Here is a 17,537-nt window from a genome sequence, read left to right as displayed (position 1 = left end):
GGAATGTCTGTTTGGAAAATGTTGGCCTCAATCAAACATCAAAGCTGTTTTTTGAATGCATAACGTGCACAAACATTTGGAGTGGTTACACAGGACTGTAAAACAAAGCTTAAAAGTTGGGTTTGTGCGCAGAACTAACCACTTTGGAGAACCTCTGAAACACAACCAAAATTGTGGCTTAGATCTGTACAACTTAAAATATTTATATGAATTCTGGAGTATTTTGATATAAATGCATGATAAAATATTTTTTCTGCAGAACAACACATTGATGCTCCAATAAAAGTGTAGGATGTAATTCTCCACCTGCTGCTCCTGTTGCATATCTTCTCTTTGTATTTTGTTGTGTTCCCGATTCTCCTAAGCCTGCGACAAAAATATTTCAGTGGAACATTTACAGATTTCGAGATCCATCAAAGTGATGTGGTTATTGCTTCTGTGAGCAGGATTACCTTAATATAATATAAAGAATATACATTTTCAATGAACAAGCCAGTTTGAACACATTTGTATTCAGACATTTAATTTTTTTTCTACAATTTCTTGTGTATTATCAAAAATTTTGCAAGAAATTTAGACCTGGACATCAAATTTATATTTTATAAAAAATAGTTGTTGCTGTATCTTCAATTTAATCTTTCAAAATAAAAAGATTTATAGTAAAATGCCATATATGGCCATAATGATTTTATATTAACTGGTTTATTCATCTCCAACTATATTAGTCAGACATTCATAAAGTTTCCAACTTTGAAAACTGATACATGCAGGAATCCTTTCCTCTGTCTCTTTCATTAGCAAATTACTTAAGAGAACACCAAGCCTATAGCCAGATGAAACTGATAAGAGTCATAATTGAATTTTGGATGAGTCATCAATCAGCAGTTCTGTTTGCATAATCTGTGAATAGAAATCCAGTGAGACATCACGTTTGCTCGTTATGTAAGCACTCTGTCCTCTAAATTCTCTCTGCATTTCATTTAATCTGAACCCACAAACACAGATAAAGCTCTAGCTCTGGTTTATATGTGGCTGATGTTTAGTCATCGTTCCTGTAGACCTGTGGGTGTCAAACTAAAAGCTACTAGAGCTGCACCTGGAACGTGACAGAAGTTTCTCCCCATGGCATTTAGAGGGAGGATGTGGAGTTACACAGTAGGCTGAAGTACAGAGTGCTATGTGTTTACCCTGGTCTTACCTTTCTTAGCTTATAAGAGAAGCAAGGACCGTGAACTCTTCTGACCCTGTGTCACAGGTGTTGTGTTTCACTGTGTGATTTCATTATTAATGCTTGCAGCGTATTGGGAACAGAGAAAGTATGTTGAGGGGGGGTCAGTAGAAGCCAGCTGTGCCATCTTGGCACAACTTCCGAGTCAATCTAAGTGCAAATGACTGCTGGTCATAAGGAATGCCTCTGAATGGCCATTTTCCATAGATGCCCTCTTTTTGTGTTGAGCTTTCTGCCTATCTGTGCTAGCTCTCTGCCCTCGCTCGTCTCTCTTTGGCAGTCTCTTGGGATATTAAGGAATAGACTTGTTTACTCCACCTTTCACCACATTGGCTGCTGAATTATTCATCTAACTATAAGCAGGGTGCTGAAGGAAAGGGCGGGGAGGAAAAGTCGGGGGGAGGAGGTTGGAGGGGTGTGCAGAGGGAGAATGAGTGAATGGACAGGATTTATACCTCCTGCCCCTCGTAAATTGATTATAGAAATCTGATCAGCATCTCATATCCTGTGGATGGGAGAGGAGAGGGCACAGTTGCCTGCCTTGCAGAGATTAGCGGGCTGCCATGGACTGTTTTGCCACAGCAGGGCAGCCCTATTCACAGGAAAAAGTACATAAATGTGGCAAAGATCTTGAGAAAAGACAGGGGGGCATGTTCTGTGAGATTGGCACTGCTGAATCACACCTGCAAAATATATTTGTGCACAAGAAAAACCGTAAAACTTGTATCTCAACTTTTGACTGCTCTAGAAGCGACTTCGAAAAATAAATAGAAACACGGAGAAGAAAAGATGTACAGCATGTCTAGCTTATTACTAAACAATTTCTCATTCTTCAATATAAAAGACTAATAAAACTGTGCCACTAAATTAAATGTGAGCCAGTAGCTAGATGTGTATGTATGCGCACCCTGCATTTGCTGCCACTTCAAGGCTATGGCTGAAAGCCAGATTCAAACAGATGAGAATAAATAATGCTCAGCCAATAGCAGCTGTGGCCAAGGTGTAAAAGTGCATTGCATGCTAACACTGCAACCAGACATGGCAGGTTTATAGATCAGCTGCCAGTCCCGAATAGCGTGAACACAGGCTTCTTAGAGTTTATGAGTGTGCATAAATACACGCAAATGTGTATGTGGATTTGTGTGCATAAGTGATTGTGTGCAAACAGATGTGCTGCCACTTCCTCACCAGGGTCAAAGACTTCTGACTGGTCTTATTTTTCAGCTCAAAGGACTCAGGCAGAATAAATTTGTGCTATTCATTTATAGCCACGTGTATGTCACATGTATTTTATTTGCATTTTGTTTGAATTTGGAAAAAATAGAAAAAAAAGCTTGAAGTTTGCATGCATACTGTGATTTGTATTCCTAATCTTACCTTTTTAACTTTTTAAAAAATTGTCAACATTAACTGGTTTAAACACATATAGTTTTGATTAAAACAAGAAACAAAAACACCACATCGTTTTTTTTATAATTTCGAAGTAAAAAGAACAAAGTTATTTTATTTTTCTGTAAATAAAATTGAAAGTTCGAGTGCATCACAAACAAAGTCCAGTAGAGGTTCTTTTTTATATATACAGTAAAGAATGCTATCGTGCTGTTTTTTATTTGGAAAACAGTCCTGCCAACAAATCCACTTACCTGAGCTTTTAATCACTGCAGCTCCTCTAATTTTACAAGCTCAAAATTTTTACTCCTCGGATAAAAGTTTTACTGGTTTAGACTGTCTGTCTGTGGTATTTTGCTTATTAATGTTCCCTGACAAACCTTTAGGGGCATCACAGAACAGCTGGATTTGTGCTGAGGTTAAATCATAACCATGAAGAATTTGTATTCTAATTTGTTAGTGTCTGACGTGAGGTGATGGACTTTTTATTTTGTCTATTTTTTTTATTTTGCAGTGTCCATTACTCGATCTAAATACATTTTAGATAGAGTAAAGTTAAAATAAATTGAAATCATACATCACCTCATGATTAAATACGACTCAGCGTAAGTGTTTATATACAGTCCTATTGTAATAAATTACAAACAGTGGTTGGCTTTACAAAATGTAAAGCATGTTGACTTTTGCGGGAAAAAAAACATCTATGAAAATAAATTAACATTCAGCAGTAGTGCCTGGTGAAAAAAACTAATATAAAAAATGGACGTGTTGACAAAATTATTCACCCATATTATTTGAATCTGACAAATGTAATTATTAGTAAAAAATCTATAAAATTACCAATGAAATCAGACATAACAGAATCATAAGAAACTAAAAGGGTTTAAAAAAATGATGGTAACCTTAACATTTTGTTGCACAACCCTTTGAGGCTATCACTGCAAATGAATAATTCCTTTAGCTTTCAATGAGGCATCTGCTCCTCTCAGCAGGTGTTTTGGCCCACTCCTCATGAGTAAGCTGTCAGTTGTCTCAGGTTTGAAATGTGCCTTTTCCTGACAGCATGTTTCAGCTTCTTTCAAAGATGCTCAATAGGTTTTAGGTCGGGGCTCATAAAAGACCACTTCAGTATAGTTCAGTGTTTTTCTCTTAGCCATTTTTGGGTGTTTCTAGGTCTTTATCCTGTTGCAGTACCCTTGAACTGTGACTGTGACACAACTTTCTGACTCAGGGGAGCACATTTCTCTCTAGAATCCCTTGTTAAAGTAGTAGTAGTAGTTTATAGCTGACTCTTCCACTTGGCCATTTTTGTCTCATCAGTCTATTGGAAATTCTTCCAGAAGCTATGTTGCACATCAGCATGTAGTTTGGCTAATTCCAGTCTGACTCCTTTATGATGTATATTTAACAATGGTGCCTTTCTTGATTGTCTCCCCTTTAGTTCACATTGGTCAAACACTAGTGGATATTGCAATCTGAAACTAATATTCCTTGAACTTGAAGTTTAATCTCTTTATAAGTTTTTCTGGGCTCTTTTGTTACCATTTGTATTACAGTACACCCCCTTTGATTTGTCATCAATTTTCTGCCTGCAGACACATTTAGGGAGGCTGGCTATAGATTCATGGACGCTACATTTCTGAATATGTTCAACCGTAGTCACAGGAACATCAAGCTGCTTGGAGATGGCCTTATAGCCTTTACCTTTAACTTGCTTGTCTATAATTTTTGTTCTAATCTCCTGAGACAACTGTTTCCTTCACTTCCTCTGGTCCATGTTGAGTGTGGTACACACCATGTCACCCAACCCTAAAGTGACTACCTATCGCCGTATGGATGCCATGCAGGTGACGTCGCAGACTCGTTAAAATGGTGGATGCAGGTGGTGGATGCATTGTGTGACTTCATTCAGATGACACCGCTTCAACCCACCTCCAGCCCATCCTCGACCATCGTAGTTAAAGCTTTATCAGAGTGTCATTCCTCCCTTACTTTTACTGCGTTCCCTGTCTCATCTCAACCAGTCCGGCAGAAGACCGCCATGTTGAGCCTCGTTCTGCCAGAGGTTTTTTCCCATTGGGGAGTTTTTCCTCCCCACTGTTGCTACATTCTTGCTCATCGTGGACAGGTTATCTCAACCTGTATTATCAAAGCTGGACTTCCATCTTCCAGGTCCCTGAGTGAAGCTCTAGTATCAGCTCACGCAGTCCACTGGATCTCCCCATAAAGCTCAGCATACCGTCTCACTAGCCAGCAGTCTACAGACTTACCCACTTCATCTATCTCCACTCCACCACCAGTTTCAGGCCTGGGGGGAACAGCCCTGTTCTTTGCTCTGTTCATGCATGTCTATCAAAATTAAGCGCTATGTTTCCTGCCGAGGTTTCAGTACCAAAGACAAATTAATTGTATCAATACATTTCTCCTAATTGTCTTTTCTCTTTGTGTGAGTTTTTCCAGACTTAAGTGATGTCTAACTTTCAATCGTTCATTTTCATAGAATTTTTATTCATTATTTTTTGTCAGATTCAAGTTATTTCTGTGATCATTGTGGATTTTTTGTTCTTAAAACATGGAGTAACAACAATTTTATCCATTCGTGTAGGTGTATTAACGATATTAACCTACACTTCAGGACTTATAATAATCTGTGTGGTCAATATAAACAATTAATCGAATTTCTATCTTGCCAGAGTCTTGTATAATGAATGGAAATATCTTGACATTTTAAACCACCTCCTGGCCATATTTAGTTCCTGTCCCACACACACTCACAGATTTTACGTTCAGGGCATGAGTAGTTCAATTAAAAATTTACATCCAGAGCTGTCGAATAATTTGCTGAGATTCCGAAGGAGCAGCTAAGTAGTAGGTCTCAGGATAGACTTACACAGAGACAAGAATAAGGGGATGGGGGTGGGTGATGGTATGGGTCAAGTCCATAGAGCCATGTTAATATATTTTTCTACTCTTTTTTTCCTCATCATATGAGTTTAATGCAGTTCTAGCCGATACAGGTGAGGTGGGATGATGGGGTATGATGGAAGGATTATTTCACATAAAAAAAAAAAACAACACACAAGGTGAGGCTTGTTCAGCAGAGATACCACAATGTTTTTGGATGAAGAGAGGTTCAATGAGACATATAAATGGGATTCCATTAAATCCTCTTTCTTACTTTTGATAGAGAAAACACAGAAGTCAGACATAGCATTTAATGTCTTATAAAATTTGATCTTTAACTATACAGTATTTGAATAATTAAAGTAGATAATACATCTTTCTGTCTCCAGTAGTAAATATATGCCGCTATCAGTAGTATTATTACTCTTGCCATTTCAGCTGAGTATCGACTGCCCAACACATTAATTTCATCTGTTGATTAGGTTGGGGACTGCAAAGACAATTTTATTTATGTCAGTGTTTTTTAACATTTATTTGCACCTCTACCGCAGATGTGATAAAAGCCGTCTAATAGATTAATATTTTATCACAGTAACAATGTCTCACACTAAAAATTGAACAATAATCAAACCCCTTTCCTTGTTCTTGGATTTACTTAGTGGGAAAAAAATTATAAATAATTGTTTTCTTCTTTTTTTGTTGTTTTACTAAATCCCCATTGAATTCATCTTATTTAATACAGAACTGTTTTAGTTTATCTAAGATACCTAGTTATTATTCTTAGACTACCTTTTTCCGAGAGGTACAATTATTGTATGTAATCACATTATTTGTAAGAACACTAGATCTGATTAAGTCCCATGTTTATCTTGTTACTATGCACAAAAATGAGGAAGTAAAAGGTTTATAAAGAAGGATTAAGGAGATTTCTTACAAAGATTGGTACCTTGTGGTCAGCAAGTTTAATACCAGCCATTAAACTCCACTTAGAAGCTAACCAGCTGTCAAAAAAATGTCATAAATATCACTTTTCAGTCCCAAAAACATGCATTGTTTCCTACATCGTACTTGACTGAATACAGGGATGCAGATGCATTTTAAAATAAGAAAAGTACATTTAAATGTGTCACATCTACCTTTTACATGATACACTACCCACACTGTTGTTGTTTGATTTATATGGCTATTTGTTTTTTATTACTTGTAGTTTGCTGCCACCTTTACAGAGGAAACTGCAATCCAAATTAGTCTTTATTAGATTATAATAAAGTCAACATCAGATTAACATGCAATAAAAATTAACAAAATATAATGAAAAGTGACATTGACTGCAACCAATTAATAGCAAAGCCCTGGTTCAGTTGCTATATTTGATAAAAAAAAAAAAAAGGAATTTATATAGTGAGCAAAAGAGATTGATCCGTCAGTTCTTTCTCCAGGAAAGAGTCATGGCTAAACACTGTAGAACTTCATCAAGAGTACTTTATATAAAAACAAAAACAATGGAAAAGACCAGACACAAGACATGGAACTTAAACAGCCTGCTATCTTTTTCTTAGCTAAATACTTGAATGCATGTGTTTTAACACAAATAATACCCAAAAGCTACGCTTCATCTTTCTCACCAGTTTGAAAATTGTGAAGCTTGAAAAGGCACAAAAAAATCTGCTGTTGGCAATTAGAGGATTGCCTGAGTGGCAATCTTTCTTTTTGTTTCTGAAAAACTCTATAGTTCCTTTTTATTCCCCCTGTTTAACTTCCCTTCCTCCAGTGGCTCTTAAGGCAGCTGGGAGCCGGCCAGCAGGGGGATTCTGCTCACACTTGTAAGCTTAAAAATTTAATGAGACTTTCACTTCACACTTCATCCTCCTCTCTTTATAGAAATGGAGATTCTGCATGCTGATACTCTGACAGGCTTAAATGGGAAAACCTTGGAGATAAACAAATGTGGCAATGGGTGCTTGCCCAACAATCCCTGAGATTCAGGTGTCCTGAGGAGAGTCAGTGGGAGGCGCGGCTTTCATATCCTCGGCTCCTAATGAAAAAGATTTGCAGGAAATGCAACATTCGCAATGAAAGGAAGTGACATATTGCTCTTTTCTAAGCAGTGTGTGAGCCGACTAGAGACCTTATTTTTATCATTCAGGGAGGCACATTGTTGTCTTGGTGTGTTTACAGAACAAGCTGACTGTAAAAATTCTAACTTAATCTGTTTAGATTATGTACGTCAGTCTTCTCTTAGAACGGAACACAGTCAGCATCAGGAGCAGCTCACATCACCAAGGAGATGCTTATTTCATCTGTAAGAGAGAAATAAAATATTCAACATTTAGTTGTAGATTTCATCTTTACTCTAGTCACGTGCTTGTCTTATAGTTAACCCTGATAATTAGGGTAATGATGTTGACGCTGCATTAAATGAAAATCTTAGTTCAGGATTTATTTGGTGTGATTGTGCCAAAATTTTATAAGCTGGTAAAAGCTTGCATAGTAGTAAAATTTCTTGGTGTATTTATTAGTATTGATTAGCTTGTTCCAGACTTGTTCCAAGACAATGTCCAAAACAAACTTCTACCGTCTTGAACTTGTACTTATAACTGAGAAACTAACTCTGTGTGATACGACTAGCTGCAAACATTTACTTTGTTTTATTTTTATTTTATTGATTCTGAAAAATGATTGCTTTGCTGGCAATATATAGTATGTAATTTGTCCTTTCAATTATAATATTAAGTGAGAGAAAAAAATGATATATTTGGTAGGAAAAAATCTGTTCTTTTTTAAGTTATATCAACCAGTCCTAACAGAGACAATAGATCCTTTGGGATCTGTAGGTGTCCAAATTTATTAGGTGATGCTGCCTATTTATGTTTATATATATATATATATATATGGAATCCATAACTTGTGCTATAGTCAGCATAATAAGTGTTATAGTCAGCATAATAAGTGTTATAAGTGTAATAGTCAGTATAACAGTGTTATGTGACTCTAAAATGATGTAAAGATCCTTAAACTGTTTGTTGGTTTATAATGGCCATTTGATGGATATTAGCATTGTATTTCTTTTCTATTAGATACTTATTGTACATTGTCTAGTAACAATTTACATTTTCTGTTCTTGGAATGTGTTTCATTTAAGAAGATAAACAAATAAGACCAACTCTTACCTCCATTTTCTTTGTCAATAATCTTCTGCTTTATCACAAATATTCATCAAATACAACCATAACAATGTTTTGAATGTTTATGAAGAAACATTCACATTGCTTTTTGACAGTTTTTTTTAAAACAATAAATGCCTTCATTGGCAGCTTTTAGATTTTACAGTTACCGGTACCTTCATCCTCAAATTCCAACTTATATGAATTAATCGTAAATGAAGATGAAAAAGAGAGTTATAGGTTATGTAATATCTATAACTACCTATGCCTAGGAGATGGTATCACGTTCTATTGAGTAAATCATTCAGCTAACTGGAAAACTGGTGATTTAGTCAGAGAGACATCTAACTAACTGACCATACACCTGCAGTCTTTTAAGCCTGGGTTTCAGCAGAGCAAGCCCAGAGGAGGGCAATGAGAGGGAGGGAGAGAATATTGAGCAAAGTGAGGAGAAAAGGAAAAGAAGAGCATAAAATCTATAAGCTACAGTCAAAAGGTCCAGTGCCTGTCTTTGGGTATCTTTCCCTGTCTCTGGATGTCTTTATTAGCTGGAGACCTCAGTGAGAAAGAAAAAGCACAAAAAGGAAAATTAAAAATGTAATGAATGTTGTAATAATCATACCTGGGTATATTATGGGCACCATTCCGACAGACATTTTTGCAGTCCTTCATGCTCTATACCATCCCACTGTTTAGTTCCATTCTATCAGTAGCAACCCGCTGTTATTGATGGTCTTGAATCAATTTCATTTGGCTTCTTATCATGCTTGACACGCAACCTTTCTAAACTGTCAGAAAAGAGTAATATTATGGCCTTTTATTTGGATCAATTGGGCAGTTTGGGGCTCAGAGGGCAGGAAGAAGGCGGAGCGTACAAAAGGTCAATCAGCTTTCAATCATTTAAAAGTTATCAATGAAGGATGAAGATTGCTAATGAATGCATATCTAGATCTAGATTCACTGACGGTAAAAAAAAGAAAAGTATGCATAAAAACATTACATTGTGGGGTTCTTCTAAAACGAAAGATTTAATTTGAAAATTGGATTCATATATGTCAATAGGAAAAGCCAACCATAAAATTACCTATTGCAAATCCCGGTTTATAAAAATTGTCTAATTTCAGTTCTAATTATACAGTGCCAGTTACATTTTTGCACAAAGGTAATATGGGCTTGAATATCAAATTATTTCTGAGCTAGTAGGGATGGATTACAACAAGGTGTTCTAACAGTTTCTATTTTATGCCATACTTGAGCATTGATAGCTTCTTGGTAGGGTAACAGTTTGGTTTAAATAATTGTAAACTGAGCGCAGTTGGGTGCTCAGAAGCACATCCGCGTAGGAGCACAAAGTGTTACACCCACCGGTGATCGTGGATAGTGTCATGGTTGGTTTAGGAAATAAACCCACATGCAGAACACCACTGGAGACTGGGTAAAAAGTTCAACAGAGTTTATTAAAGATTTGAACAAGAAAATATGAACTGGATTCTGGAAACAGGTCCGGGCAGGATTCTCAGGCGTCTGCAGAGACGGATAGTTTGATTAGCCAGGTTTACTGATTAGTAGTTGAGTTTGCTGATATTTCTGAAAATACCTTGACAAGTTTCAGGTTTTCTTTTCTGAGAGAGGGAACCGGTTGGGTCCAGAGACTGTGGTTCAGCAGAGTGCTCAGCAGCTGCAGCGTCTTGCTTCTGACTGTTTGTGTCAGACCTTGGGTTGAATGATGAGCTCCTTCCCTGAGAGCTGCAGGTGGATTCCAGAGTGAGATCTTCAGGTTTGGCTCTCTAGGGCAGGCAGGCGGGTAACAGGCTAAGCTCATCCAGAGCTTCACACGAGAGACAGGTTTCCTAGGAGCAAGAAGACAGAGGCAGGTTAGAGTTGGGTTTCTCTAAGGCAAAGGTTCTAGTAGATAACAGAGGCTCGGGTTCACTAACCAAATTTGGTCAACACTGCGGCGTTGAAGGAAAGTCTGGCAGCTGCTTATATAGGCAAGTCTCCTGATGGGCTGATGAGCGTCAGCTGTGCTGGAGGGCTCCAGCCCAGGAAGATCCACAGCGCACTCTGCTGGAGAAGGTGGAGAATCTCCAGATCCCAACAGATAGCCCACAAATCGGAGCTATATTACAATTAGCATCCACTTCATTGACACAAAGTGTCAAGTAAAGTATGACAGTGTGTCACAACAACATACCCTGTCTTATAATATTTTTTTCTCTCTCTTTATGGGGAATTATAAGTGTATTACATTTTATCCTAATATTTTGATTATATCTACATTTAATAATGTGTAAGAAATGCTGTTTTCATTTGGTCAGTATTTAATACGGCTTGCACAAACATCTATATATAACTATATATATATATATTTAGGACTTCTTTTATCAATGCCTCTGCTTTGACAGTTTCAAATAGTGTCTTTCATTTTATGTCCTTTCTAAGCAGAAAAAAGGCCTTATCACGCGTATCCATTAATCCAGGCGAAGACAAACAAATATGAAATACTTAAATTCTGTATTTTAGTATCCAACTTTTATGTATGTATAGTTTTAACTTCAGAGGTAATTTACAATAATTTTACAATAAATTGTAAATTTCCTCATTAAAAATAACATTTAAAAATAATTGAACTGAAATAGTCAATGTTTCATCATTGGAAACCAGAGATGGGGGATCTGAAGTCATCAAGTCATCTCTATGTCATGTATTTGTTCTGACCAGGTGAGTGACTTACCTGGTTCAGTGGCTGAGTAGAACAAATACATGACAAAGAGATGACTTGTTGACTCCAGATCCTCCATCTCTGTTGGAAACAGCACTTCAACTGCATCATTAAATTGCAAAACATAAATGTATCCTCTAGCTGCAGTTACATGGATATTTTATGTCTGAGTTGTAGAAAGTAGAGTTAATATGAAACTTTGGCTTAAACAGAGCACAGCTGCTTTGCTTCAAGTCACTTTATAATGGAAAGAAGAAAGGCCTCAAAGCTTCTCATCTGCCTACAGAGTTGCTCATTCAATACGTATAATATTCTCCCTTTATATCTCATAGCTTGATAGTATTGTATCTCAGATTTAAAAAATCCTATAAAATGAGCAGCAATTTTGCAACTAGAAGGCCGCGTTCACCAACAGCAAAAAGGGAGAAAAGCATATGGATGTTAATATTGGTTGTTTATGCTAATAAAATGTATGTCTAACACATATCTGATAATAAACGAAGACCATCTAGATACTGTCCAATTGGTATTTCGAGACTGTTCATACAATTTCCATTTATATAAAACTGGGAATACAATACTTAAATAAATGTAATGCAGACTGTGTTTCTTTATTGGTTCAAGTATTATTAGAGGTATTTCAACAAAGGCCCTTATGTTTTTTTTCTTTTTTCCCCTTTTTGATTTTTCCTTTCAATCAGGGTGCTTCCTCCAGCTTGGTGGTCAAGTTTGCGGACACAGACAAGGAGCGCACCATCAGACGTATGCAGCAGATGGTAGGGCAGTTTGGCATCTTTAATCCAGCCATCGCCCTTCCTTTCAGCACCTACAGCTCCTACGCACATGCGGTGAGTTCGAAAAGACCGAAATTTGAATTCTGTGAAGAAAAATCTGTGTATTTCATTGAAAGTTGTAGTTTAAAATGTAAAAAAATAAGCTTGAAAAACTCCAAGGGTAGATGACAAACAGTGCTCTTGGAATCTTTTATTTTGTATACAGTGAACCCTCGTTTTTCACGGGGGTTACGTTCCAAAAAGAACCCATGATAGGCGAAATCTGTGATGTAACCTTTTTTTTTGCAGTTATAATTAAAGACTTTTTCATTTCCTGCTTATATCCCCCTTCTTCAATGATTTAAATTTGTTGTTCACAAATGCTTGTGCTCCAGCAGTGTTCATTATGAAGAGTATTAGGGCAAGGCATGATATTTTATTTATTTATTTTTTTATTTTGAGAATCAAGTCCTAACATTACGAGAATATTACGAGTAATATTACAACTTCAAAGTCTTCTTTTGCCCCTCTTCTTGTTACTCTATAGATATTTAAAGATAGAACATTACCACCCAGTTGTTTATTTGATTTATTTAATGCTCTACTATCTGTTTTTATCACATTTCAAACAGAGACAGTAAATAAATAAGACATTTTTAGAGACTGTTTCCACTTTAATATTTTTTGCAAGTTTTCTTTCAATTATCAAATTTTCAATACTATCTACCTGCATCCATGGATATGAAGACACATTCAGTAGAGAGGGGAAGCTATAAAACAGAGTTCATCATGTTTACAGCTAAAGCTTGCAGACTGCATTCCTTTTTTATTTGTATTTTTTTTTTTTGCACAAAGCCAATCTTGCCAAGGACACAGTTTGCTACTTTATTCCTGATTATGATTTTAAATACAGAACCTGAAACCTTATTCCTCATGAAATCTAAGGATGTGTGAAAAGCCATAAAATAGCTTAGCCCCCTTTTGCAATGGCTTTATCTCCCTTTGAAGAATTCATAGAACTGCAAGACATTAATCTAAGAAATGACAAGGAACGTGTTTGTTTCACCGGTTCAATTAAGAATAAAACAACAAAAGCTGCTGAAGTTACGACTATGAAATTTAGAGATTGTGGAGCAGACCCAAGCTATGGACTACTTATGAGTATTTCTCATTGTTTTATATATTTTTAACCCATTGTCACACGGTCTTCTTTACAGTCTTTACTTATTAACAACTGCTCTATACACTAACCTGCCTTATACTGTTCTGCTGTTTTGTTTGCTGTCATTAAATTGTGGAGTGGTTCAGACACATTTTGTTGTACTATATACTCGGACAATGAGATAGCAATTAAGGCATTCTATTTGGTCAAGTTATTTATTCTTCTAGTGTTTGACACAAAAACGTTCAGAGAAGACCGAGACAAGACAGTTTTCTTTAGCATTGTTTTAATGAAAAGTAGATTTTAATAAATAAAAAAAAACTGTGCCACGTATGAATTATTACTTCAAAATAAGAGTAAAAGATGAATGATTTAAAATTATATTTTTTAATAAGTTACCAAATTGCTAGGAACATGATCTTATGTATCACATGAAGTATAAAAATTATTGATAATGATAAAAATTGATCTTTGTTTTTAGCCCCAAATGGGAAAGACAAGTGTATATTTAAATAAAGCAAGGGTAATTTATGTTGTCTTTCATAAGTCAGAAAATCTGCAATTTGATAACAAAAGTTACCCTAATATTGTTACTGAGGAGACAGTTAAATTAGATTTTATTCATGAATTTCTTTGCAATGGAATCATGTAAATTCCAATAAAGCTGAGTGTTAATCAACATTTACTTTCTGTATTTCGCACAGACATGTTCCGTCAAGCAATGACACAACTGTTAATCTTAGCCAGATACTGTGAGCTTGTTGTCATTTGAAAAGATTTTTCTTTTTTTTTTGTAGTTAATTATTTTTTACCTTTTCACATTAAAACACATACAGACAAACCTCATAAAACATCCATTTAAATGTGCTGAACAAAGCTGCACAGCTTAAAGGGACAGGTTCATTAGGTACAGTAACAACTTCAATGTGCGGCATTTACATCACCGCCAACTGTCTGCTACTTCTTTTGCCATCTTTTTTATCAGTTTTAGTATTTATGTAAGTCATGCTAAGTTTTAACATTTGAATATATTTTACAGCCCCAGTAACAAAAGTAAAACATCTTTAGTATTTTACAAATGTATTATAAAAAAGAAAACTACATGTAATTATATAAATCATTTTGCTGAAGTAATTCAAGTAGTAGTACTATTACATTGATGTAGTACAACCTCCTACCAGGTACATATTTCCAAGTAAACTACCAAATTTATAACAACCCAACTAGCTACTCATCTCCTCGTATTAATGGTGCTGCAGTTCTATTATGGATAGACTTGTCGGCACATACACATTTTTATAGTGCATATGAACATATCTGTAGACTAACAACTTAAAGAAGATCAAAATAATTTGGGGAATCAACTATAATCTAAGGATTGCTTTTCATCCTGCACTAAGATACAAACCATAAAAGAAAAATGTACCTATTCAGCAGTAGTGATATAAATTAAGTTCTTTATAAAACAATTTTTTTAATATATGTGCCGTATGTTGACATATACTGTTTCACAAAAGTGAATATGCCCCTCAAATGTTAGCATTTATTGCGTTGTTTTCTTGTCAGGGTAAAACACTGAAGACATAACACTTTAATGTAGTACGAAACAGTGTACATTTTGTCTATATCTGATTTCCCTCCATGATGGCATCATAAAGCTGGTGGATGATGAGATCATGCAAACCTCCCTCTTCCACCTGAGGATGCCCCACAGACGTTAAGATTGCTTTGCCAGTCCAGAATCCTTACACTGTTTCTTAAGCAAGGCAGTATACTGCCCAGTTCCAGAAGGGAGGGTATCACGCAGTGCTTCAGTCTTTTACAGTACATGTTGGGATTCATAATTCCCTTGGTGAACGGTAGATCACAGTTCAGTTGAGCATTGTAAATCCTATTTTAAGTGGAAACTTTCCTATTAACCACTGTATGTTTGGCCATCAAGCTGCATCTCAGTTTATTTCATCCTAAGCCATCTTTATGCGAAAAAACAACCAGTTTTGTTTGAGATCCTCACATATTTCTTTGCCATGAAGTAAGAAGTTAACTTCAATGTGCCACTGGAAAATCGCTAAATGACCAGAATTTTTACATTTTAACTTTGGGCTATACTCACCTTCTTTTCAAGCAGTTCAGACGTTATTGGGTATGTGTTGAATTATTTTAATGGGATAGCAAATTTATACTGTTGCACAAGCTGTAAACTGACTACATTGTTTCAAAGTGTCATATCTTTTGTAGTATCCAATGAAATATATGTATATATATAATAAAAGTTTTATAAAAACGTTGAGGTTGTACTCAACTTTGTGAGATTTAATACATGCAATATCAATAAATACATGCAATATGTATTTATTTTTTTATGTTTGCAAGTTTTGGGGGCCTATCCATTTCCCTCATTTTCATATCAGAGTCATGGGACCCCTCGTGAAATGTGCAAATTGACCATCCCGGAGTAATTGCCAGGCCATCTCTTGTGCACTCTCCACTAAAACTCCCACCTTCATTACCATTCATGAAATGCAGCCCTTTCCTAGGAAATGTGGAGAAATGCAAATGTTTTAGGGGCTATGGAGGCCACAGCGGTCTGCAGGGAGACCATTGTGCGCAGCTCTGGTTGGCCATGACTTTTATTTACTGTGGCAGAGACCCGTGTCGGCTCATAGAGATGCACACAAGAGCATACACACTTGCACACATTGGGCAGCAAGTTCACTCCCCCCTTTTCTCTCTCCCTTTCGCTCTGAAACATGCATATAATATAACAAAGAGCAGGATGGTGCTTGGAAATTGAGTTTGAAGCGAGAGAAACAAGTGCACAGGGGATACATCAGCGTAATAGGGAGAATCGGTTACCATTAAATCTAAACCAGAAAGTGTGGGTATGTAGATTAGAAACCCTGACATCTATTAGTGCAGGTAAAGTTCTCCTTGTATTGGGATTGTTAATCATAGAGACAGTGGATCTACCCATAAGTAATGAATTCACCAAAATACAGAAGTTGCTTCAGAAAAACTTTGAGAGAAGGAAGCCTCAGAGATAAACTCCCACAACTTTTTGTGAAGTAATGAGGCAGCAACGGATTATCAGTAAAGTCAGTTAATCTATCTTACCATGCATATTTAATGAATTAAAACACTGTTTTGCTTGTTATGTAATATGCACAATAAAAAAATATATTATTTTCTCTTAGCTGGAGCATTGATTTTGTATATGTGAGACTCATGGGTGCTGGGTGCACATGCATGCTATGTAGTCTTGATTTTCACTGCAGCCACCGGGAATGTGCTGAAGGGATACGATTAATGTTTCTTTGCTGCAAGATAAACTACACATATTACCCCAAGACGAAAATCCTGCAGTGACAGAAAAAGGACTTTATCTCCAAAGACACACAACACGCTCGCCTACTCTCCATATACACTGGCCAAAAGAAGACGAGGTGGGGAAGCATAGGATACAGACATAGGGAGAGATGGTATATATAGCTATAACCAGTGAATACAGTAAATGGTAAAATTCAAAGAGCTACCTCTCCACTACAGCAGTGGATAGGATTATAGAGTTGAGCTGACAGCCAGTAAATTGGATTTTAGTCAAACCAGGAGTGGGAGGAGGGAGGGATGGGGGTTCTGAACACAAATTGGAGGGGTACAACACTGACAACATGTGCCAAAAGTGAGAAATGTGCCATTTCTACGACAGGCAAAGACACCGGCATGCTCTGACAGGAGACAACCTATTTGCAAAAAAGGTGATTTCATAAAGAACACCAGCAAAAAAAAAAGCAAGTAAGCAGCATACCATGTTTCAATTCTTGGGTGTTTGTGTTGAATGATAATAGCTCTTCCAAGAATTGCTGAGTTCCAGTCTCTAAACAGCTACTTATTAGGTTGTAGTTCCCCCCCTCAAAGTTACAAACGTATTTGTACACTTGTATTCCCCTTATTTTCTGAGATGTCAAAATCACCCGTTTCAGCTCTACAGGACCACCAAGTGTTAAAAAAGAGACAAAAAACAAAAAAACAACTGAGAAGTTTCATATTCAAATGCATCTCCAGCTCCGCCCTAAGAAAAATACCTTAGGCAAAATATAAGACAGAAATTGAGAGGAGAGAGGAAATGGTTTGAATTGTAGCTAATAGTGACAGTGTGTGGGTGGATGATAGAGATAAGGACAGCTGTAAACTCACA

The 17,537-nt window shown here is 36.5% G+C and overlaps 1 protein-coding gene across 7 annotated transcripts in view; it reads left to right on the top strand.

Moving 5' to 3' along the window:
• celf5 (CUGBP, Elav-like family member 5) overlaps positions 1-17,537 on the top strand; it is a 55,949-nt gene that overhangs the window by 8,225 nt on the left and 30,187 nt on the right. For all 7 annotated transcript variants that reach the window (XM_015397468.1, XM_015397470.1, XM_015397469.1 and 4 more), the window contains exon 3: positions 12,109-12,255. In XM_015397468.1, the coding sequence (XP_015252954.1) occupies positions 12,109-12,255 (147 nt within the window). The remainder of the gene's footprint in view (positions 1-12,108; positions 12,256-17,537) is intronic.

This window comes from Cyprinodon variegatus, unplaced genomic scaffold (assembly GCF_000732505.1).
Source record: "Cyprinodon variegatus isolate N-32 unplaced genomic scaffold, C_variegatus-1.0 Scaffold864, whole genome shotgun sequence".
In the NCBI taxonomy this organism is placed as follows: domain Eukaryota; kingdom Metazoa; phylum Chordata; class Actinopteri; order Cyprinodontiformes; family Cyprinodontidae; genus Cyprinodon; species Cyprinodon variegatus.
The sequence above is the reverse complement of the archived record's forward strand: the minus strand, read 5'-3'. Positions and strand labels throughout refer to the sequence as shown.